The 24,396-nt window shown below is 39.7% G+C and overlaps 2 protein-coding genes across 4 annotated transcripts; both read left to right on the forward strand.

Moving 5' to 3' along the window:
- Window positions 1–1,050: 1,050 nt before the first annotated feature.
- LOC311284296 (uncharacterized protein) lies at window positions 1,051–4,785 on the forward strand. 2 transcript variants are annotated; one of them, XM_084399279.1, is made up of 4 exons: window positions 1,051–1,247; window positions 3,052–3,201; window positions 3,613–4,065; window positions 4,168–4,785. In XM_084399279.1, the coding sequence occupies exons 3-4, from the start codon at window positions 3,669–3,671 to the stop codon at window positions 4,605–4,607; spliced, it is 837 nt and encodes a 278-aa protein (XP_084255405.1). In that variant the 5' UTR covers window positions 1,051–1,247; window positions 3,052–3,201; window positions 3,613–3,668; the 3' UTR covers window positions 4,608–4,785. The 2 variants fall into 2 exon arrangements, with proteins under 2 accessions (XP_084255405.1, XP_084255404.1); XM_084399278.1 differs by having other exon boundaries at window positions 3,613–4,785.
- A 5,499-nt stretch (window positions 4,786–10,284) lies between these two features.
- On the forward strand, window positions 10,285–22,503 carry anxa13 (annexin A13). Of its 2 annotated transcripts, none has more exons than XM_084398647.1 (11): window positions 10,285–10,416; window positions 12,502–12,577; window positions 12,717–12,811; window positions 12,898–13,068; window positions 13,173–13,206; window positions 13,621–13,700; window positions 13,951–14,019; window positions 14,462–14,563; window positions 16,255–16,330; window positions 19,363–19,475; window positions 21,403–22,503. In XM_084398647.1, exons 1-11 carry the CDS (start codon window positions 10,402–10,404, stop codon window positions 21,520–21,522), a joined length of 951 nt encoding a protein of 316 aa, XP_084254773.1. In that variant the 5' UTR covers window positions 10,285–10,401; the 3' UTR covers window positions 21,523–22,503. The 2 variants fall into 2 exon arrangements, with proteins under 2 accessions (XP_084254773.1, XP_084254774.1); XM_084398648.1 differs by having other exon boundaries at window positions 12,901–13,068.
- The last annotated feature ends 1,893 nt before the right edge of the window (window positions 22,504–24,396 follow it).

Below are 24,396 nucleotides of genomic sequence, written 5' to 3' on the forward strand. Positions count from 1 at the left end.
TGGTCTGTTCCACACCGTCACTCTGAGAAGCAGAACACAGAACACAAGCTGATGAGCGAGTGAGGAGGTTTACCAACTATAGAAACTTCTGCAGTGCTTCTGGAACTCTTCTGGTTGGATGAATCCCAAGAAACTGGACTGGTTCCGATTTCTTCAACTAGGAGTAACACTTAAAGGAACCATATGTAAGAAATGTATTTCAATTAATCATAAAATGGCCCTGATATGTCACTAGACATTAAGAAATCATGTTCATTTCAAATACTTATATCATTGACAACAGTAGTCCGGCCAGGATATTGTCATTTAAAAGTGAAGTTGCAGCCCTCAACTGATGTTGATGTTGTCATTTTGTGTTTTGGCCTGGTGCGCCGCCCTCGACCTATCTACCAATCACGAAGTCAGTAGTGTTTCGGCATCCGGGTTGCCAGCTCTGCTCTAGTTACCACAGCTGCAACTACAAACGTTCCTGCTGGATCCTGCAGCCTATCTGGCAACCTAGAGTCAGGGGGGAGGGGGAGGGGATACACCGCTATACAGTAATTTGAAAGTGATTGCAGTACCAGTTTTGGCCACAATCTTACATACGGTTCCTTTAAATGTAAAATGACGGGATAAGTTATACATTTATTAATTCAAACAAATCTGGAAAAGAAATCTCTTTTTTTTTTTTCATGTTTTTAAATAGTGTAAGAAACAAATAAATCAAAAAGTATTTCTAAATTGAAAAATAAATCGACATTTAAAAAGGTTTTATTCATATTTTAAAATGTTTTACTTTCTCCATATATTTCACCACTAAATCAAACTGATATTGTATTTTGCTTTAAGAAAATGAAGCCTATTTTTAGGAAGATAAAAAATGTCATTATGACATTACTTTCCACACCAAAACATTACAACTCAATATCATAATAATAATAATAAATAATTCAATTCTCATTAATGTAATGCAAATATATATATATTACAAAAATATTATAGTATTATTCAAATCGCCTTGACAGTAGACAATATACGCTTTTCGGCAATATACGGCTTTTACGGCAAGTTCATGCTTTCCGTCAGCGAATGACAGCCGCTTTCTGGCAGAGCGGGAAGGAAGGATTTGATCAGAGAAATGAAGCGCGGCAGGTTGGAGAGTTTTGGACTGCATACAATAATAAAAGAAACGAACAAATACATGGCGAAAGAAGTGGTAGACAGCAGAAGAGGGGATTGGGATGCTTTTTAATGAAACTTGGGAGGTGATTGGCCTTTACTCTTTCACATATCTTTTAGCATGTGTGTGTGTGTGCGTGCCTATGTATGTAACGTTATGCATTTATGTGTGTGCGTGTATGAAAAAAAAGTGTCCTAAATGAAAACTGTGCAACCCAATGTCACAAAAAAGACTTGTGTATATGTATTATAGATAATTTTTCAACTTTAAAGTGTTAGTTTCTTTGGTTCGTGATTTTTCAGCTGGTATGCCAGCTCTTTAACAGCTTTAAAGAGATTTTGCGAATGGCCAACTGAAATATGAGAGATCATATTAAAGGGATACTCCACTTTTTTCGGAAATAAGCTCATTTTACAACTCCCCCAGAGTTAAACAGTTGAGTTTTACCGTTTTAGAATCCATTCAGCCGAACTCCGGTACCACTTTTAGCATAGCTTAGCACAGATCATTGATTCTGATGAGTCCAGTAGCATTTCTTTCAAAATGACCAAAGAGTTTCAATATTTTTCCTATTTAAAACTTGACTCTTCTGTAGTTAAACCGTGTACTAAGATCGACGGAAAATGAAAAGTTGCGATTTTCTAAGCCTATATGGCTAGGAACTACTCTCATTCCGGCGTAATAATCAAGGAACTGTGCGGCTGTACCATGGGTGCAGCAGGCGTAATGATATGACGCTGCGCCTGAAAATAGTCCCCAGCTCGGTAACTTCTTCCAACGTGACCGGGACTAAGTTTGTCTAACCTATTAGACCTATTTTCAGGCGCTGCGTCATATCATAAAATGAGCATATTTCCGAAAAAAGTGGAGTATCCCTTTAAGTGATATCAATACTTCTGTTCGCGGAAGGCTTAACTAAGCAGAATCCTTTCTCGGCTGATCCCTTTCATTGCGTTTATATTTCAGCAAGATTGGATGAACGTTACTATTGTTTAACATCCAGCCACACTAAAGACATGCAATCTAGGCTACCTGATGACAAGGGAACGCGTCTTTCTTTAAATAAAAACATTTTACATTTAGCCTAGTATCTTTTAGCGTATTCTTAGCCTCGTTTTTCACAGAAACAAAATGACAGTCTCAAGCACCACCAGCAGCCCATACTGATTCTCTAAAATATCATCTTAATTTGCACCATCGGTTTATGTCTTAATCAGTGTTGAGTTTCATAAACTCGGCGTTGCGTTTGAAATCCGAATTGTATTATTATCCGTTTTTCAACCAATACATTATAACGGAAATAATAGTTTAAAGCAGGGTTTATTTTTATTTTTATAATTGAGAGACATCGTTATGTTTCGCTCCTCTGTCTGCGCTTCAGAGAGCATCTCAAGCGACTAAACTTATGGAAAGTTGTCAGGGAAATTATCAAATATGTGCAACGATTTATAGATTTATTTGGAACTATTTTCGTTGACGATATATAGAGCAAAATTAACGTAATATTAACGACTTGTTTTTTGAATTGTATAAAATCAACGTCCTGCTGATGTTCGGGACCGCGCTCTTCCTCTTCTGATATGTTGGATTAACTAGGCTATTGTTACAAATAGAGAAAAACAAGGATAGTCAACAGGAACTTTTGTGTGAATTATATTCTGTTTCAGAAATGAGCTTTTATTGTAAAAATCTGTTGATTAAGTTTGGTTGAGTGGTCTGTGCTTAAATAATAAAATGTATGCCAGCTTCACTTGCTCCCGTTTATGCACCAGCTGCAAATGCTAAAAATACATATTAAACAGCGCTAGTTTTTGTATCAACAATCATGAATTAAAAAATGTAAGTCAGTCTTTGTTTGTATTGCATGTTCACTTAATACAACGAAACAGCCTAGGTATCCCATCCCCCACAAACTCGTGTGGTCGACTGTGACGTCAACTCGTATGGTCGACTGTGACGTCAACTCGGGTGGCCGACTGTGACGTCAACTCGGGTGACCGACTGTTACGTCAACTGTCGACTGTTACGTCATAATGATCGTGAGTATAAACAGTGCAGCGGATGTATTCTTCTTGTAGCGAGTCAGCGATTGTAAGTATGCTTATTACACAGGGTTTGGGGATCTGAATTTTTATATTTTCATAATTTGGAGAAGAATCTGCTTAAACTGTGGAATGTTATTGTGTAGATTTGCTGTAGCTAGTTATATATTTATATATATATATTAGTTATATATATATATATATATTAGTTATATATATATATATATATATATATATATATATATATATATATATATATATATTAGTTATATATATTAGTTGGTGGACTAGTTTGACACCGCACAACAAAAACGACATAAGTTTACATTGGGTTTAAGACAACAAGCTTTCAGGTTCTTGTACTGTATGTTTACTCAATCATCTCTTCCCTTTCTCTTTCTTTCATAGTGTTTCACAGATATAAACTGCAGAAAGTATTGTTCACTTCTACTTCATTTTCGAGTATGTCAACCATGCCCACCATTTTTGAGAGTGCAGAGCAGTCCTCATCTACTGAATTGTCAGATGAGCTCACTACGGCCCTTGCTGCGGGGCGCTGGTGGGCGATAATGGAGGTTTCAGACCCCATATCTGAGTATCCTGAGTATGAGGACCTCATCTCAGACCAGTGGTGGGAAACAGTGGAGGAAGGAGAAACATCATGCCCCACATCCCTGGTCTTCAGTGATGTATCTGAGAAGGCTCATTCCCAGCACTCCGGCTTCTCAGATGGGAAATATGAGGAGGGAGATCTGAAGACCACGAGGCAGTGGAGGCAGCAGAAATCTCCCAGTGCTAAAAAAGAGGACCTCACCTCATCCCTGGTCTTCAGTGATGCATCGGAGAAAGCTCAGCACTCAAGTTTCTCTGATACAACAAGGGCCATGGACCAGAGGAGAAGTTGGAGGCAGAAAAAGCCACAGATAGCATCTGTGCCTGCTGTGTCCTCAGCTCAGCACTTAGGTTTCTCTGATACAACAAGGGCCATGGACCAGAGGAGAAGTTGGAGGCAGAGAAAGCCACAGATAGCATCTGTGCCTGCTGTGTCCCCAAAGGAAGCACCTGTGCCCAAAGGATCCCAAAAAAGAGGAAAACTGAGGATCCCTGAACATTTGACTAAACATCTGAAAAGGGCGGCGTTAGAAACACCCATACCCATCCAGTCTCTACCACCACCAGAGGCTTCCTCAAAGGTGCTCACATGCTCCTCACATGGAGCACCGATGCCAGACAAGATCTGCGAGAGGAGAGATCCTAAAACTCGGAACAGACTTCAGCCCAGGTCCCAGCCGACCCAGGACAGTGCAGGAGTGGACGGGTCACCCGGTCGGATCCAGGCAGCAGACCAAATTGACTATTTATGTAGCATATTTGCCAAATGTTGTGTCATTTCAAATATTTAATTGTAATTATTTTTTTTTTATTTTTTTTTTTGGACAAGATTAAATATAAAGAAATGTTCCTTAATGGGAAACATGTTTTATTAAATCCATATCTTTTTGTTTGTTTAAAATAAATAATTTCAATTAACTTGTATTTTAAAAAATGAGAAACAATTGTATAATTAAATCTATATCTATTTGATTGGAGAAAACAAATAATGTCTAATACATATTTCTTAAATGTGAATTTTTGTTTTGATTAAATCTATATATTTTTGTTTAGATCAAAAACAGAATTTAAATTAATTGACTTTCTTCAACAAGAAAAATATACTTTGTGCCAAGTTTTAGAAAATACATAGAAAATATTGGTTAGGGCAAGTTATTTATTTTTCATTGGCTCAAGTTATAAAATATAGATGTGAACCATTACCCTATTTTTTTTTTTTTTATTGGATGAATGAAAAAAAAATTTCAGTGTGTGTGTGTGTGTGTGTATATATATATATATATACATTAATTAGCACTGGTGTTATATAAACAGATCATTTTCATCTGCTGTCATTGGGCTAATTAAATTCACACACTAAGCCAAAGAATAGCATTGTAACAACATATATTATTCCTATTTTCCACAATTTATGGCTGAAGACAATGGCTATGTAATAAAACTGATTCACTATTTCAGTATACATTATCTTGCAACAATAGCCTGCATCCCAAACATCATCAGATAAAGGTTTGTTTTAATTGTTATGACAGATTTAAGTCCAAAGACTTTTAATATCCTTTACATTTATCAGTGGACCTTTTCTACGCAAAAAAAAAGGAAAGAAAGACAGAAAAAAAAACTTTTAGAAGGCTTCTTTTGTGCATTTATTTGGTGCATGTTTCACTATTTGCTTTTGCTATGTATACTTGAAGTACACAGAAAAACTGAATCTCTAAATATCTATTCATTAAATATTTATTTCTGTAAATGATATTTAATAAACTAACTTTCTGATAGCCTACAGTGTAATATAAAATGGACTGTGTATTATTGACTATGATTTGGGATTATATTAACTCGACAGTTAATATGCAAATTCATATATGCCTTTTATACATCAATCTGGAAGTCTAATAACACTTAATAAGGCAGAACACCTCATCAATTCTGCTCCAGATGTTTTTCTAAACATTCTACTACTTTTATAGTGTACTGACATCTGGTGGAAAAAGAACAACATTGTTAGTACAGGTACAGTACATTTCCTATTGACATCAAACACCAACATTTAGTTATGAGGTAAGGTAACCAAAATCCAATGCCTGATAAACATCATAATGCTGAAGTCCACACAACATTAAATTATAACCATTATACTTTGATATTTTGTTGGTTTTAACTCATGGGGCCCTATTTTAACGATCTGAAACGCAAGTGTCAAAGCGCAAGTAACTTTGTGGGCGGGTCTTGGGCGCTGTTGCTATTTTCCCGGCGGGATAAATGACTCTTGCGCCTGGCGCAAATCTAAAAGGGGTTGGTCTGAAGTAGCTTCATTATTCATAGGTGTGGTTTGGGCGTAACGTGAAATAAACCAATCAGAGCGACATCTCACATTCCCTTTAAGAGCAGGCGCGCTTGTTCTAAAGCGGATTCCTATTATAACGGCGGATTTGCCAGGCGCACGACAGGAGCGTTCACAGCCGAGGAGACCGACGTTCTCGTCAGGGAGGTTGGGGATGGAGAAACACACCCAAATTAACTTCGGTTAAACAGGCGTATGATAATTTGGGTAAATGTGTAAGCTAGATGTATGCTTTTATAATAAAATGTCTATCTATCTATCTATCTATCTATCTATCTATCTATCGTAATAATGTATGATTTGCAAAAATGATAACTGCTGCGTCTGTGTGTAGATGAGAGAATCAAAGTGTATGCGCGTTGTGCACACGCTACATTGATTAAGGCCAAGCATGCGCCCTTAAAATAGCATATAATAACATGCGCAACGCACCACTGACTTTAAACTGTTTGTTTTTCGGTCAGTGGCGCAATTGTTTTCTAACAAAATAGGAATGATACATGCATTGCACGGTGTACAAAGTCAATTGCGCTGGGTGCAAGATAGGGCCCATGGTATTTAGTAACCAAATCTTCCAACTTCTCATGCCAACATCTTAGTGAAATCTTTGTTAATTAAGATCATTAACACAGTTCCTTATGCAACGAAAAAGGTGTTTGTGCAAAAAAAGATTGAAGAATGGGAGGGATTCTTATATGAACAGCCGTAGGCTGCATCCTATAAAAGTAAAGAAAAACAATGAAATTAAGCTAACAAATTTAATTAGATGCTGATTGGACATGTGAATGTAGTGGATGTATAAATCAAAAAAAAAAAAAAAAAAAAAAAAACCTGCTAGAAACAGCAATGTAACATCATAAACCGCACATAGATCATTTACATTCATGTAATGTTACTCACTGAATTTGCCATGCGGCCTCTTCTGATATCTCTTGAGGGGGTGAAAGGACCCCACTTTGAATGAGGTTGCCATGCTCCTGATTTTCAAGGTGCGTACTTGTTAGAGCCTTCATTTGAGTCGAAGACTGCTCCCAGGAATGAAATTCGTTGGCCGGGGAGCAGCGAGCTCTTGCCAAAGTTGACCCTGAAGCCCAGGTCCTCAAGATGGCTGAGGAGCTGGGATCTGTGGGTGCATAGCTCCTGTTCTGATTGGGCTATAAGCAGATAATTGTTGAGATAGTTGAGTATGCGGATTCCCGTCTGTCTCAGAGGGGAGAGAGCCGCGTCTACGCACTTCGTAAAAGTATGCAGAGCTAAAGAGATGGACAGTATATTGGTACGCCACCCCCTCGAACCTCAAGAACGGTCTGTGTGTTGGTGGGCTATCTGGATATGAAGATCAACTGATATAAACCAATCCCCGGGGTGAATTTGCGAAAGGATTTGTTTGAAAGAAAACATTCTGAAGGGCCGTCTCATGAGGGCGCGATTCAGACATCTCAGATCGAGTATGGGCCTGAGGCCGCCATCCTTCTTGGGGACGAGGAAGTAGCGACTGTAAAAGCCTGACTCGCTGTGTTCCATGGGAAATTTCTCCACTGTACCTTTTCCCAGCAGTAACCTCGTTCTATTATCCCCAAAATCCAGCTTAACGCTCTGGGGATGGCTTGCCAAGCACAGAGTCGAGTGGCAAATGGTGGCAAATGGTGGTCCAAGTACTACAGGCCGCGTCTGGCCACGACGGGACTTGACCCTTTTCTCCTCTGTCCTGAGGCATCAGACGGAGGCGTGGCTTGACTCCCAGCTCCGCTTTCGGCTCGGGCTGTCTTGGAGCGACTGAAGGCAGTGGTGGAGCTGGCTCTTTTAGGCAAGAAGTGATGCATAGCCTGCGATGACTTCTGGGCCTCGATGTAGCTTTCCGCAAAGCCGTCCACCTTGGAGCCGAACAGGGAGGGAGACGGGGGAATCAAGAAGAGCCGTCCTGTCGGCGCCCTTAATCTCAGTGAGATTGAGCCACAAGTGCCACTCCAACATCACTAGGCTGGCCATAGTGTGGCCGATGGCTTGTGCGGGGGCTTTTGTAGCACGCAGGGCCAAATCCGTTGCACTGCACAGCTCTTTGAACATAGCCAGGTCAGGTCCAGACTCGTCCATATGGGGGCAGAAACCTGGAGTACCGCCATTGTGTGTAGTGTAGAGGCAGGCTGCCCATCAGCGGCGAACGCTCTGGAAGCGAGCGCTGACGTGGTCCTGCAGGGCTTGGAAGGGTGGCTAGCCTTGATCTTCCGTGGGCGGGCCGACAGAGATGCGCAGCATCAGCTTTTCCACTGGAGGGAGCTTCATGTAGCCCTTTTCTTTGGCTCTGTCAACCGTGGAGAGAGCTGCTGAAGAAGAAGAGTGGACGCACACAGAGTAGGGGGTGCGCCATGTCTTGGTGAGTTCCTGGCGGACATCCAGGAAGAATGGGGCTGTACGCTGGCAAGAGGCCCGCTGGCGGCGCCCTGGCTGCAGGAACCATTCGTCGAGCGGGCTCTCTCTTCGGGCCGACCATTCCAAGCCGAGTTCCTCGAAGGCTTTAGTGAGTACTGGCAAAAGCTCTGAGTCCATGCGAGGCCGTTCGTCACTCTGTTTAGGCGGTAGAGGGGCAGAGTCATCACCGGACTTCGCCCACTCAGAGGCACTTCGCAGTCAGAGGCGGCCAGAGACTTCGAGTCTAGTTCTTCCCCAGACCCACCAAATGAGACCAAGCCATTCGCGCCAGAAGAGGGGCATTGATCCTCGCGGGTGAAGAAAACGGGGGACTTGTTGCGTTGAGGGGAGAGCAAGACAAGCGGTGAGAGCAAGGCACGTGGGCGCTGGGCCGACGTGAGCTCGCTTCTGGCCCGCTGCTCAGCCTGCCGGCTCCACTTCTTCTTTCGCCTCGGCTCGAGAGGGGAAGTAGATGAGGGAGCGGTGGGTTTGCTGAAGAGCACAATCTGGGCGCGCAGCGCCACGAAATTCAGCTTCTCAGGAAAGAGGCACACTCTGAGTGCTCATCCAGAGTGGGCAGGTGAACCCTCCACTAGCCGTATTTCAGCGTGACATTTGCAACAACGCTCTAAAAGTTGCTCTTGTATTTAAGTCGCCGGATGGCCGCAGGGGAGATGCTAAATCAGCTTGCTTGCAAAGCATCGTGTTCATTCCTCTGCGAGGCTCGTTCGACTGCGAGAAGAGGTGAGAGAGAGGCTTCAGTCTTCTTCAGAGCAGCGATATGATCTTCGCGCTGAAGGAGAAAGATTTTGACTGACAGCATTTCTGCATGACTTCTATAGGTAGTCAACCCCGCCCTTTTTGGCGAACTGAAATGCCATTTGTCTATGCAGTTGCTCAGATGTAAACCAATCAGGCTTTAGGATTTGGACAAAAGAGGAGAACTTTTCCTCTATAAGTGTTAGCTAAAACTGAGACAATGCGAGTAAACAGTATAGAAAAGGAACACATCAACAAAAAAGAAAGGGTAAGCAAAATAATGGAGATTTTGTTTTCTTCATCATGACATAAATGTGATGAAAACCGCTTGAATGCATTCAATAGTTTAACACATATGCATGCAACATAAATGTAATATTAACCTCTTATTTAGATAACATGAGTGTTTCATCAAGCTGTGTGGGAGAATCGATGCATAGAGAACTGAACCTCTCCTTGTCAGTGAAGTTGCTGATCTCTAAATTATACTGTTCTACACTTTACAGCATTCATTTGTAAATTTGATCTAAACAAACAAACAAACAAACAAATAAAGCAGGTGAACCTGTTTGATGTTATATGTCTGAAATAAGTTACTGAAATTGGTATTATTGTTCAGTAGGGGGCGCCCTTAATTAGTCTTTCTCTGTATGTGCTAAAGAAATACAAGTTTATATATAAGTTCTCGTGTCTCCAAACAGTTGTATCTGTTTGTCATATGTCTGGTTTTAGGTCTAGGTCACGCGTATTCTTGCTATGAGATGTTTTCTTAACTATAACTGCCTGGAAGAAGAAGAAAAAAACGGGAGATTTAAATGCATACTAAGACAAAATCAGAAATAATAATTATAATGTATGTAGAGGTCATGTATAATAATAATGTATAGATGATAGTAATGGTTTTCAAAAATGCAGATGCCAGACCCGTTTATGCCGCCTCTCACGAGCACGTTTGAAATCCATCCCTTTATTTCCCAGCGTGCTGACGTCACTTACCGAAACTCTCGCGTGTGTGGCCTGCAGTTCGGACAGCGGTCAGATCATCGGATCATCAAACACCAAAAACTCTCACCATGGGAAACTGTCAAGTGAGTATTTCATTTCATTTTTTTTCCTGCTAATGCACACTTTACACACGCCACAGAGAGACAGAGAGAGAGAGTGTGTTAGTGTAGCATCCTGCGCAGAGTTTGATACGGGACTGGTCGCATAATCGATCAACTTAAATCTGTTTTAAAGAGAAGGAAAGAAAAATGAATACAGTGACAAAAGAATAAAGACAGTTAAGATATCTGATCTGGGCTGCGATGCCACGCGATGCTTTTGGGAAACAGCCCTTATCGTGCAAACTGTAATTATCCACGATTGTTTTTACTGTTAAATGTTGAAAAACTATTTTTCCACTTTTCGAATATGTCTTACGGTGATTTCGATTATAAGGTTATATGATGTAGTAAAGGGAAGGGACTGTATTAGAATCCCGTTATGAATGAGTCAGAGGAAATGCTTTGGGAGGAGACTCTAAGCTCTTCATATTGCCAGTGCAGGGCCTCGGTCTGGGTTGCAGTGTGTGTGTGTGTGTGTGTGTGTGTGTGTGTTTGGACAGGGCGCTTCCTCAGTCTCAGCATTCCTGAGCCGGTCTTTTGTTCATATAGGGGAGACTGAGGGGAATAGTAGCTCACTATCAGTCACACAGACACACACACACACACACACACACACACCCGTCTGGTTCACTATCCTTGTGGGGACTCTCCATAGACGTAATGGTTTTTATTCTGTACAAACTGTATATTCTATACCCTAACACTAACCCTATCCATCACAGAAAACGTTCTGCATTTTTACATTTTCAAAACACTTAATTTAGTATGATTAAAAAAAAAAAAAGATTAAAAAAAAGGTCCCCATAAGGTCAAAATTTACTGGTATTACTTTCCTTGTGGGGACATTTGGTCTCCATAACATAACATACACACACATGCACACACACAGATAAAAATGTTTCTGTCATGTCAAGTCATCTTTATTTATAGCGCTTTTTACAATACAGATTGTTTCAAAGCAGCTTTGCGGTGATAACAGGGAAATAATGCAATAAAGTTTGTTTCTGCTGTACAGCAGATCTAGAAGAAAATAGCGTCATAGTCCAGCTTAAGTAAGTTCAGTGATGGTTCATTTCTGTTTTAAAAAAGTTATTAATTTAGTTCATTTATCTATAGAGCCGCTCTTGAGAAAACTGTGATGTCGTCATACAGTTCAGTTCTCATATAATGGTGTCAATGCAGGCAGATCAATAATATTGTTAAATATTTATTCTGTGGTAAAGTAAACACTACAGAAAAAACACATGTAATTTCTATATCAGTACTCAATTCAAGCTTGTAGAAATCAAAATGTAAATATCAACATTATAAAATTAAGGAAAACCTACTCGACTTTCTGATACTGATGTTCCCATCATGCACTGGGGGCATGAACAATTAATAAGGTTGATTTTTAACTGTTTCCCAGTTGTATTTACACTGTTTTATCATTGTTTGCAAAATAAAATTATTATTGTATTATTGTATATGTACTGATGTCTTTGATATATATATATATTTTTTTTTGACAATTTATTTACATCTAATTTATCTCTAGATTGATGGTTAGTCATTACTAAGCGCTACCATGATTTTATAATATTTTTATTTTATAATGACAGTTTTTTTGGGATCGTTGCAGCAGTAATACATATTTTAGAATCTTTTGAATCTTTAAAATATAGCCTATGTGAGAAATTTTTTTTTTCATTGAAGTATCTTAACAGTGGTCCCCTTAGACTTTTGCTTTAAACACATTATTCTTGAAAGCTGCAAGAATGATTTGCTTCCATAAACCAAAAACTATTTAGCAATAATAAGCAGTGACAATTTATTTTTTAATGTAAGAGGAGTAGTTTCAACAGTCTGACTTCTTATATTAAATTTAAATGTTTTATCAATATTTAATGGTATTACTGGTGGCACATATAAATGTCCTCATCCAATAATAATGACTGCCAGTGTCATAGCAAGCAAATTCACTGAATGCTGAATGCTAAAACATGAATTAAGTGACCTAATTCATGTGACCTTGTAATACAAACACAATGAACATTGAAAATGATTATCTTTGGTTTTATTCAACAGCCAACAGTTTTTCCTTATGAAGACTTCGACGTAGTTGCCGATATAAAGGCCATCCGCAAAGCCTGCAAAGGTTTAGGTGAGATGTTTATGCCAGTCTTATATTTTATTCAGTATGTCTATAGAATGCAACATGCACTATAGTTAGTCTGCTATTTACAGGCTATTTTCATAACCGGTGGATACATTTGAATGACATTTTCTATAAAATTTTCAAGGAACTGATGAGAAAGCCATCATAGCAATCCTAGCCAATCGATGTGCAGCTCAGAGAATGGAGATCAAACAAGCATACTTTGAGAAATATGATGATGTGAGTATTCTGAAAACACTTTCCTGTCAAAGAAATCATTTTAAGAATAAAGAGAATGGATTCCAAGGTTAATGTTTTCTTTGAAGGAGTTGGTGGATGTTTTGAAGAGTGAGCTGACTGGTAACTTTGAGAATGCCATCATCGCCATGTTGGATCCTCCTCACGTGTTTGCTGTTAAAGAGCTCAGGAAGGCCATGAAGGGCGCTGGCACCGACGAGGACGTCCTGGTGGAGATCCTGTGCACTGCTACCAATGCTGTATGTCAGTTTGTTTTGAATTGAAAGCCTCTGCAAGTTCCTGTGTTCGTCACTGTTATCAAAGCAGGGAGGAATGTCATTTCCTACTTTTTGTTTTCCAACAGGATATTGCCACTTACCAAGAGACCTACACCTACGGTAAGAACGACTCAACCAAGATGCTTTCAACACTGTATAATAAGAAGTGCCCATATTATGCTTTTTCGAATATTACCTTTCATTAGAGGTCGACCGAGAGTGGATTTCACCGATACTGATTACTAAGTTAAGCCGGACGTGCCGATAACTGATTAATCAACCGATAGTTTTACAAACATAAAAATCCAAGCAAACCAGTGCTGAACTTTATTACAAAAATAAAAAACAGTACTGAACCATGAAAATGTGCTAAATGAAATAAATATATTAATATGAATTACAAGAACTGAGAAGTTCTACAGAACAAAATTCTACAGAAAATAGTAAATCGAGACTCATATTTTCCTTCATCTTGAACAGTTTTTCTATTGTTTTATCAAATGAAAAAAACCAACTGTGTGTTGTTGTCTACAGTGCATGACAGGGATTTGGAGGCAGACATTGAAGGAGACACCAGTGGGGATGTTAGGCGACTACTAACATTTCTTCTCCAGGTAAATCCTCTTCATTCTGAATCAAAATGGTTGCTTAGATCTTACAAAATGACTACACTGCAGTCCTGGGCGACACGAACAGCTCACTGTCAGCCTGTGTTTAGTACCCCTCCCCTTTCCTCATGCCCCTATAGGGCGGAGGAGCTTGGCAGTGGTTCAGATCCCCTTTCATTAGATAAGTGGAGGCAGGATTCAATGACGTGACTCAGATTGGATTTCACTCTCTCGGTCAATACTTTCTCTCTTGTAGGGTAACAGAGACGAGAGCTACGAGGTGGACGAAGCACTGGCAGAGCAAGACGCCGTCTCACTGTTTGAAGTAGGGGACATTCAACACCATCTCACTTTATAGATATTCATACGTGAAGCCTGGTTCTAGCACACGTCTGGAAACACAATATAAAATGTGTGTTAGTTTAATCTAGTTAGTTTAATATACAGTTTAAAATTTCCACGACAGTATATATATATATTTTTTTATTATAATTATTATTATTATATTTTTTATTAATTTTTTATTATGATTTAGTGTAGTTTCCTCCAGTTTGGGAAAGCCTGGTCTATCTAAACATACAAATTTGTATGTGTGCTACAATCTTCAAATACATGTTAATATGAAAGAGATCACCCTGGGATATTTTATGACAACATAATGATATTAATATTTAGTCCCATGTCCAGTCTTATTCCAGTTTATTAATATTTAGACCCATGTCCAGTCTTATTCCAGTTTATTAATATACGTTTTAATGATCTGTAAGGCTGGAGAGGGCGGCTTTGGCACAGACGAGTCAACTTTCAGCTTCATTCTGGCCACCAGGAACTACTTACAACTGCAGGCCACATTCAAAGCCTATGAAGCCGTGAGTTTTTATTCTGTTCTATGAGCTTAAAGGGATAGTTCACCCTAAAATGAAAATTATGTCATCATTTACCCACCCTTTTTTTTTTGGACCACAAGAGTATCAGATGCAAAAGTATCATAGAATGATCCCATGCAGCATGTGTAGTATATTCCAAGTGTTCTGGGCTAATATACTAGGGTTTAGTAAAAAAACAACCAAAATGTAATGTATTATTTAACGAAAATCCTGACCTTGGCTGTTGGTCTTTACGGGACGTTCGCCCTGTTCAGACTCTTTGTGCCGCAGTCACTACGACTCGCCCAGAAAAAGCACACAAGTTGTGAGAAATACAGATTAATAAAATCATAATACAAAGTACAATCCATGTACTTTCTTCTCTGAGGTGAATATATTCACATTCACATCTGTCAACTGTCATCTGACAACCAGAGTTCAGGTCTGGAGATATTCAATTATTCAATTCAAAGATATTTACTAGGATTTCTAGTAGGGCTGCACGATTTGGGGAAAATGTCATATTGCGATAATAGAGGTCAATATTGCGATTGCGATTTGCGATACAATAAACAAATGGTTTCACGAGTCAACTTGCTTGGTTCTCAAGGAAAATAAATGCACACACAGCTAGTGATAATCTGCCTAAAGAAAAAAGTTATTTAATCAAGAGCAGTGAGTGTTTTTCTCTATTCCCTTTGTTCTTTGATTAACTTTAGTGACAGATATAATTAGTGGCTACTGTGTACTGTCCCTTTAAGACCAGCCGCTGCTGTCAGAGACGCGGATCTCACACGCCTCATTCTCTCACGAGTCACAACTCTTCACGTTCATCATAAGACTACTCTTATGTTATGAAGATACTCGACAAAAAAAAACATTTTGGCATAATTGTGTGTGTTATTGTTCGTTCAAGCTCGAAAGAGAACTGTATTCTGGCATGCTGTTTTGTGAGCACGCACGATATTAGCGCGAGTCTTTCTGTGTGTCACAGTCAGGACATTCACAGGCAGCGCGTTCATTTTTGGCATACATGTGTGTTGTTCGTTCTACCGCGAAAGAGAACTTGATACTGGCGCGCTGTCTGTACGATACTGGCGCGCGTCTATCTGTGGGTCGTGTGTGTGGACATTCACTGACAGCGCGTTCTTTTTTGTCTTATTGCGCATGAATGGTTTAAAAGCATTTGCATGAATAAGAGCGGGATCATGTAACAATATAGCCAAAGGATGCCAAAAATTAACAGATGCTGCGTTAATTGCGTTAACAGTTTATTTAATTGTTTATTTAATATAAAATCGCAGCATTTTGCGTCATATTATCGCGTAGGCTTGACATCGCGATTGCGATACGATTAATCGTGCAGCACTAATTTCTAGTAAACTTGGAATATACAACACATGTTGCATGGGATCATGCTGTGATATTGCATCTTTTTTAAAGCTTGATGCTAGTCGCTATTCACTGCCATTATATGGACGAGCGTGAGCAGGACATTTTTTTTTAATTGTGGTATGAAAAAGAAAGAAGGGCATACAGCATTAGAACAACACCAGGGTGAGTAAATGATGACTTAATTTTCATTTAAGGGGGGAACTATCCATTTAAAGTAGTAATTTAGTACAATAAGTTGTCTTAGTTTTCTTGTAGTAGCTCTGGATTACTTTTAGATCGTATTTCATGTTCTCCAACAGATTTCTGGAACTGAGATTTTGGATGCGATTGATAAGGAAACCTCTGGAACTCTGAAGGACTGCTACATCACACTTGGTTTGTATTGTAAACACTGGCCTTTTGTAGTATGAACAGCAAGGAAATCACATGACATCTGATTTTGAAAGCTTTGAAAAAGTTGTTCAGTGTCCAGTAGTGTCTACAGCTTGTAGTGTGTCTAAATTCCCCAACTGACTGAGACTTACAGTCACCATGAAATCAAAATTGACAGTTATTGGGGTTTTTTTTAATGGAATGTTGCAGTATTTATTATAAATGATTTATCAGTGCACATCATTATTTTTCAAGTGTCCTTGTAAAATAACTCTCCCTCCCTCTTGCAACAACATCTCTTCTCTTCTTGATGACGTGATTTTCGGGTGCGAGAGCGGGACAACCTGTCACTCACATGAGATCACAACAATAGCAAACTACAACAATCCAATTTATTCCTAATTGACAAAATAAAATAAAAATCTTATTTGAGTAGCTGTTTACTCAGATATATTGTATCTTGTGTTTCATGCTGACTTTAAAGGCCCTGATATACTTAAAAAGCAAAATGGAAGAATGAACTGGTGTGACGTCATTTAGAACAAAATCAGGCCAAAACGAAGTTTGTTTCAGGAGTTCGTAACAGTTTGTCAAAGCGAATTTTCTTGAAAAGTTTGCTCTGGTTGGTAAATACCTTCAAACTACCATTGGTCCGTGGCGATGATGTAATAGGTGGGTGTGGCTATGAGACTCCGCCTTCTTTGAGGTGGAAATCTTCTCCGCTTCATTTCTTCTGCACAATCTGTCGAGGTCAGGCGTCCGCGAGTGAAAACATGAACACATTGGAGAGCCGCTTTATAGTAGAAATTGAAAGTTCTAATTCAGGGGTGGGGAACGTTGGTCCTGGAGGGCCACTCTCCTGCAGAGTTTAGTTCCAACCCTAATCAAACACACCTGAACAAGCTAATCAATGTCTTCTGGATCACTAAGGCTACAATCAGGTGAGTTTTTTTTCAGGGTTGGAGCTAAACTCTGCAGGACAATGGCCCTCCTGGACCAACGTTCCCCACCCCTGTTCTAATTGAAAGAGACACTGAAACTGTGTTTTCATTTTTAATACTGTAAAGCTGCTTGCTTTTGAACAATCTATTGTATAACATGCTATATAAATAAATGTGACGTGACTTTACTGGAGTGCTGAATTGCAGAGCTGGTGCAAACATCTACATCGCTATGATCAGATGCTTTTCTCACCGCTGTCATTTTTGTTGTTTATTTTGTTATTGAAAGGAAAGCGTGCTGCACATATTTACATATTCACGTCAGTCTTAGCAGTGTGTGTGGCGTCCACTGGCGGAGCTAGGGGGTGGCCAGGGGTGGCCGTGGCCACCCTTGGTCTGAGCTTGGCCACCCCTTTGGCCACCCCTCTCACAACTGCTGTTTCTGTCTCTCTTTTTTTATTGACAAAAATTGCGTTTTTTAAAAGGCTGAACCGTCTCTTTAAAACCACAAAAAACGTGAGACTTTTCAGACGCACACTCCAACTTCACCTCAGCGCAAGTCAAACGAGTGCGGACATGTCCAAGTGCCGAATGAGCTTCAGCAGAACATCAGACAGTGATATGCACATAGTAAATATAGAGTCAATCTTTCTCAACTGGTGGGTTGCAAGACCGTTTTGAGGAAGTCGAATAGTGTGCAGTCAACAACAAACGTAATTCTCTTTTTTTCTGATGCTACTTTTATTTTAGAAGATGTGTGTGAAAGCTTGTGACACTTATGTCAGATGCTGAGAAAAGGGCTTTGTCCTTGTTCAGTTGGCTATCTTCGTTAAGATGAGATGTTGTCAGGCAAAATGTCAGGAAAACTAACTAACTTTTCTGTCATACGGCTGACAGCCGTTGTACAGTGCTTGCGCACATCACGCGCAAATGCGGCGTGCTGTAGCCGTAGTAGTCGTCAATTAACTCATGTAAGAATCAAAAAGGCGATTAAAGCTGTCAAAACTGCATGCATGTATTTGTTATATAGGCTATGCGTCACATGTCTCTGGATTAAAATATTCTGCTATGTGAGATCACAATATAAGGTACAAACTGATGTAAGCACAAATAAATGTGAGCACTGTGCATTTGTACTAGACGATAGGCATTCATTTTGCGTTCATTTGTAAAGGACAAACAAAAATGGATAATTTTTAAATCCATAAAATAACTTTTTGTAAAAAAAAAAAATTACATTCTGCCAACATTTACATTATGAAAAACATAACATTTTACATTATGTGCTGTTGACTTCCGCCTTGTTCACATTCTTGCACTTGGGGATTCAAAAGATAACTTTTGTTTTCCTTTTTATGATAGAACTGTTGCAATTATTTATTTTGACAACTAAAATAGAAAGTTAAACTTTTATTTGACAAACTCAGAATTGGTTGAAGAGTTCATTGATTATATCAAGCGCATTGAAAGTTGAATAATCTTTGGACTACAGTATTTATCTGCATGTTATCTCATCCATGAAGATGCAACAATGTAGAACAAGCTATTGGAGATTTTGAGAACCAGAACCAAGCTAACTGAGCAAGTTGAACTTTAGCTATAGTGTGTGCCCTTTTATTACTATTTAATTCATTTTAATATGAGGTGGTGGGTAACAATAAAAATATATAAAATTCACTCAGTATTCCATGATTCCTAATTCACTATCTCAATTACAATTAAGTACAAATTAACTTTATTCAGTTGTGTAGGCACTAAAACAGTCCAATACATAAATAATTTTTTATGATAAAATAATTAATATTTCTGTGACTGGTTGCTGGCCCTTGCCTGGCCACCCCTATGAAAAAATCCTGGCTCCGCCACTGTGGCGTCGGGATGTTCGGTTACATTATACCACTGCAAAGTAAATACGTTTATTTTTACCCCTACGCGAAGACAGAAAATTAACTTCGCAACTTCGAAGTGCAAACACACGAGATATGAGTACAAAGCCAAACTGCTATGTTAAAATACTACAATATTAGAGTTTCCAGCTTTCATTATTTGTATAGCAATTCTTCACTTGTTTAACACTTTCTATCTAACCCATAGTGAGGGTTGCTAAGAACCCCCAGCTATTCTTTGCCCGGAGGCTGAACGCCGCCATGAAAGGTGCCGGGACTGATGAAGACACTCTCATCCGCATCATTGTGTGTCGCTCAGAGGTATAAACCATTCCTCATTTTGTATGCTTTGAGTAGTGTTAAAGCCCATTCACACCAAGGAAGATAACTAGATAAGTACATTAGCGACGCGTCCACACCAACGCACAATATTTTTCTGTTTATTCTAAGCACATGCTGCAGGTTTGTCGTCTGTCACTTTAAATGCTCAAGGCAGGATGAATTCTTGATTGGCTGTCATTGTTTTTATCATTCATCAGCTAAAAAAAAAAAAAAAAAAATCATTTTGAAAGTGATTTCAATTACCGGTATATTGTTTCTGTGCCATTATTGTTAAAGTTGTGGTGTGGACTCTGCTATTCTGTTATATTTAGAATGATTTTTAGAACTGTATCTTTGTTATCCTTAAAGTTATCGTTGTTGGTGTGAACGGGCCTTCTATCAGTATTACTAGTCATTTTGGGTGTGTTCAGAATGGAATACTAGAGTGTTGTGTACTGCACACTGCACAGCATTTATTAAATGCAGATTTTTTTGGAAAGTAGCATGTGAAACAGCATGCAGTAAATATTTCAAAAAGTGGTACGCATTTTAAATCTAGTATTTTTAATTTTATTCCTAACTTTGGAATATTAACAGTCATGAATGATATTGCACTACCGTTCAAAAATTTGGGGCCGGTAGGATTTTTTTCAATGCTTTTTTTTAAAGAAGTGTCATATGCTCAGCAAAGGCTGCATTTATTTGATCAAAAATACAGAAAAAAATGTATTTTGTGAAATATTATTTCAATTAAAAATTAAAAATTTTGATTTATTCCTGTGATGCAAAGCTGAATTTTCAGCATCATTACTCCAGTCTTCTGATCCTTCAGAAATCATTTTAATATGCTGCATTGCTGTGGAACATTATGGGCCCTATTTTAACGATCTAAGCGCACGGCGCAAGTGCACTTGGGGCGTGTCTGAATCCACTTGTACTAGTTTAACGACGGGAATACTGGTCGGCGCACCCGGCGCATGGTCCTTAAGGGTTGTCCCTATTCTCTTAATGAGTAATGGGTGTGTTTTGGGCGTAACGTGCAATAAACCAATCAGAGTCTCATCTCCCATTCCCTTTAAAAGACAGTTGCGCTCGCGCCATGGCGGATTCGCTATTTACATGGCGGAATTTGCAAGCGGAAAGACTGAACGCTTCTCTAGCGAGGAAACGGATCTGCTCGTGCACGAGGTTAAAGGGCGCAAGCAGACCATCTACGGGACAAGCCGGATTCCATCATATCTTTATGTACACAATATTAATCTTTTACATTGTAATCCTTTTATTTTAAATATTTGGCATGTTTGTGTGCTGCTGTGCGTCCAGGTGTGTGTAATAAGCAGAGTGGACAAGTTTTGTGGATCCGCTTATAGGCGCACATTACTAACGGGCTCTTTAAATAATAATAAAAAAGTCTATCTCTGTTGCCTCAAAATAGCAACGCGCCAACAATGCGCCTGAACACACCTCGTTTTCAGACCAGCATGCCCATGGGTGAACAAATGGGCGAAATGCATTTGCTATTTAAAAAACGTGACGAAGGACGTGAAAATGATAACTGCGTCAGGCTGAAACTAGCAAAGAACACTTGCGTCGCGCCTGGCGCTGCATTGTACCTGGTGTAAGATAGGGTCCATTGTCTTTACTGCCACTTTTGAACAATTTAATGCATCCTTGCTGAATAAAAGTAATAATTTCTTTCAAAGAAAACAAACTTTTGAATGGTATTGTATTCCAGATATTGCATGCATTTACATACCGTGCACAGTATATAGCAAATGCTATAATTCGTATAATATGCTATTCTGATCACAGACATTGATATTTAGCATGAAGTACATTGTACTGTCATTACACAGAGATCAGAGATTAGATTATTTTAGACCGTTTTACAGAACAACCTGTAATGGACACTCTTCTGCTTGAGTAGATTGATCTGGAGACCATCAAAGACATGTACCTGGAGAAATATGATGTGTCTCTGAAAGAGGCCATCAGCTCGGAGTGCGGTGGAGATTTCAAGCGACTCCTGCTGGCCATCCTTCACTGAGAGACGCACATTCAGACCCACTGCGCAACATGGACCAAGGAAGCTTTCATTATAGTCCCAATCAAGGCAAACTAACATGACTAGGTTTCTGTCTTATAGTCTACAAACACATTTTTTATATTGCTAAGTTTAAAGGGACAAAACCTTCAAATACAATATATTTAATATTAATATTTTACTACACAGTGCAAATATATATGCCTGTATAAATTATGAATATACATAGCACCACTCAAAAGTCGCATGAACAGCTGTCCTCATAAACAGAGACATGGATTTATGTCTAGTTTCTGTGACGTTCCTTGTTCTTGAAACTAAATTGGCCAGTTGGATTTGTTTAAGTGGAGTCTTGTGGTTTCAAGGATTTGAAGATAACTTTGTTAGCCTACATTAATTATGAGTTGAGAAGTAAGAACACAAATGATGCAAGACCAGCAATTTTATTTACTGTCAAATACCAGTCGTCAGATCATTTTCCTGCCAGTATTTTGCCATATAAAAACCTCACCGTTTTACTGGCCATTTCAAAATGTGCATGACAATGTGAATTCTGAATATGTGTGTATGACTTCATGAAGCATGCAGAGAAACTCTGCAATTACAATGTAACATTTTTGGTCAGCACAATAATGTATGATACTTCCATGCAGCTAATATGTCAACCTGTGGTAAAATATCTGCATTATTGAAGTGACTGTTTTATTCACCTGATCATTAATGTAACTAACATAAGACTAAAGTATTTATATCATTTAGATGGAATATTTTAATATAACTTACATTATATTTGAATATATCTTTAACACATAAAGGCAGAGTTGTGCTACCCCCTGTCATCCAGTAAATGTAGAGCTTAATATTTGAGACATGACTATTAAATTAAACTAAGTTTGAATAAACCACATGAGATGGATCTTGGACTATCTTCTGTATTAACACAATTGTATTTCATTCAACTGAATAAAAAAGCTGTTCAAAGTACACCGGAGTATCTTGCAAAGTTACTGGAGAACTAACATTAATTATCTATAATTTTCTCTTTATTTATTTATATGGGTATTTTTTATTAAACGTCTGTTAAACTTACTTGCTATTATTCAGCAGCACCTGCCAGTGTCCTATCACGTAAGAGGAGTTGTCACGTGGTATATGTTACTTTTCTCACCGATGGTTGAGATGGCCCAATCACAGTTGCTTGTGATTGCTTGTTTACTGGATACGTGTTTCTGTCGAGCAACCGAAGCAATGACACACATCCAGGTAAGTGAGCGAGGGAAGGGAACATAAACATGAGAGTGGACCACACTCCACTTCACTTTGACAACCGACCTCACTACTGGGGTGAGCTGTAACACGGGCTGGGGAGAGATGTAGAGAGGTCATTTGATTAAATAAGATCCACACATATTCTACATTTATTCAAGAATGTCATTGAAGAACAAAGAATACTTAGTTTTGACTGACTTGAACAATTTAAAGTAAAAAAAAAATATATATATATATATATATATGCACAAACAATCGCAAGTGCTCAATTGAGCTGGATAATGTATTTATCCTATAAAAAGACGTGCATAAACTATGATGGAAACATATTTACCACATAAATCCCTCAATGTGAAAAAAATTAATAAATTCATATTATCATAATTATCTGAACTGTTGAAACAATCCCCACACCCTAACAGCCATACTTTATCGAACTATTTTAGCATATTTGAAGTTAGCATGAATGCAAAACATCAAATTAAACTAGAGAAATAGCTAGTTATGCAAGTCAAATAGGCCTAACTGTTATATCTGTAATACAGTGGTTGATATGCAATCTTTTTCTTTCCTGAAAATTAGTTCTCTTACGAGAGGTTCTCTCGTATTGCGTAAGCTAGCTTACGCTGCGGGAAAGTCTCCTTTCACGAGATACTGAAGCCAAAAATTATCCTAATTTTTTAAACTTTGTCAACGCAGTGCGGCAGCCTGCAGACCTAGGGCAAGCGAATCGCGTGCCCATTGGCTGCTCTGCGGCAACTGCAGCAGCCTATGGCTGAGCCTTGCGCGTGACGTCACGTCCAATGAGCGCGCTTGGCGCGCTTAGTGCGTCACAGCCCGTCATTAGGGGTGTGGCTTAGAGTATATAAGCAAGGAACAGAGGCTGCTTCGCTGATTTCTGTCTCTTCAGCGAAGCTCTTCGCATCGCTGATCTCCGAGGAAGCCGCCGTTGAATCCAGCGACCAGCACGCCGAGGATCTCAGCCTGAGGACGCCGGCCGCTCGCCGCCTTCAGCCTTCCCTGCCTGCTGCGCCATCCGGCATATATCCTTTTTCTGCTCTGTTTTGTGTGTGTGTGTGTCCGCCGCGACACACTTGCATCTAAAAGAGCGCGAGGCGTTGTTTCAAATGCCTCGCACATCCTGTGGCTCGTGCAGAGCCTCGCTCAGCGACGGAGACCGCCACGTGCTGTGCGCTCTCTGCCTGGGTTTTGACCACGCTGTTCGCGCTCTCTCCGAGGGCGGCTGCGAACAGTGTGAAGATTTACCGATGTCGACCCTACGGGCTCGACTCGCTAAATTCGAAGAAACTCCATCTTCTCCGGCCGCTTCTTCCGGGCCACGAAAGAAAAAACGTCGCTCTCAAAGGCCGCCGGAACTGGACGCTACAGCTGAGCGCTCGCCGGAACCTCTCCCGCGAGCCTCGCTCTCTCCTTCCCCCCCACCCTTCTCCGACGCGCAGCGGCCGGCCACTGCCCGCACTGCCGTCGCCCTGGGGGATGATGCAGATGATGCCGCTGACAGCTGCTCTCTGCTCGCGTCTGACAGCGAGGAGTGGTCGGGCTCTCTCCGCTCCGCCCCCTCTACTCTGGAGTCTTCTCGAACCCGCG

This window comes from Rutilus rutilus, assembly GCF_951802725.1.
Source record: "Rutilus rutilus genome assembly, chromosome: 24".
NCBI classification, from domain to species: Eukaryota; Metazoa; Chordata; class Actinopteri; order Cypriniformes; family Leuciscidae; genus Rutilus; species Rutilus rutilus.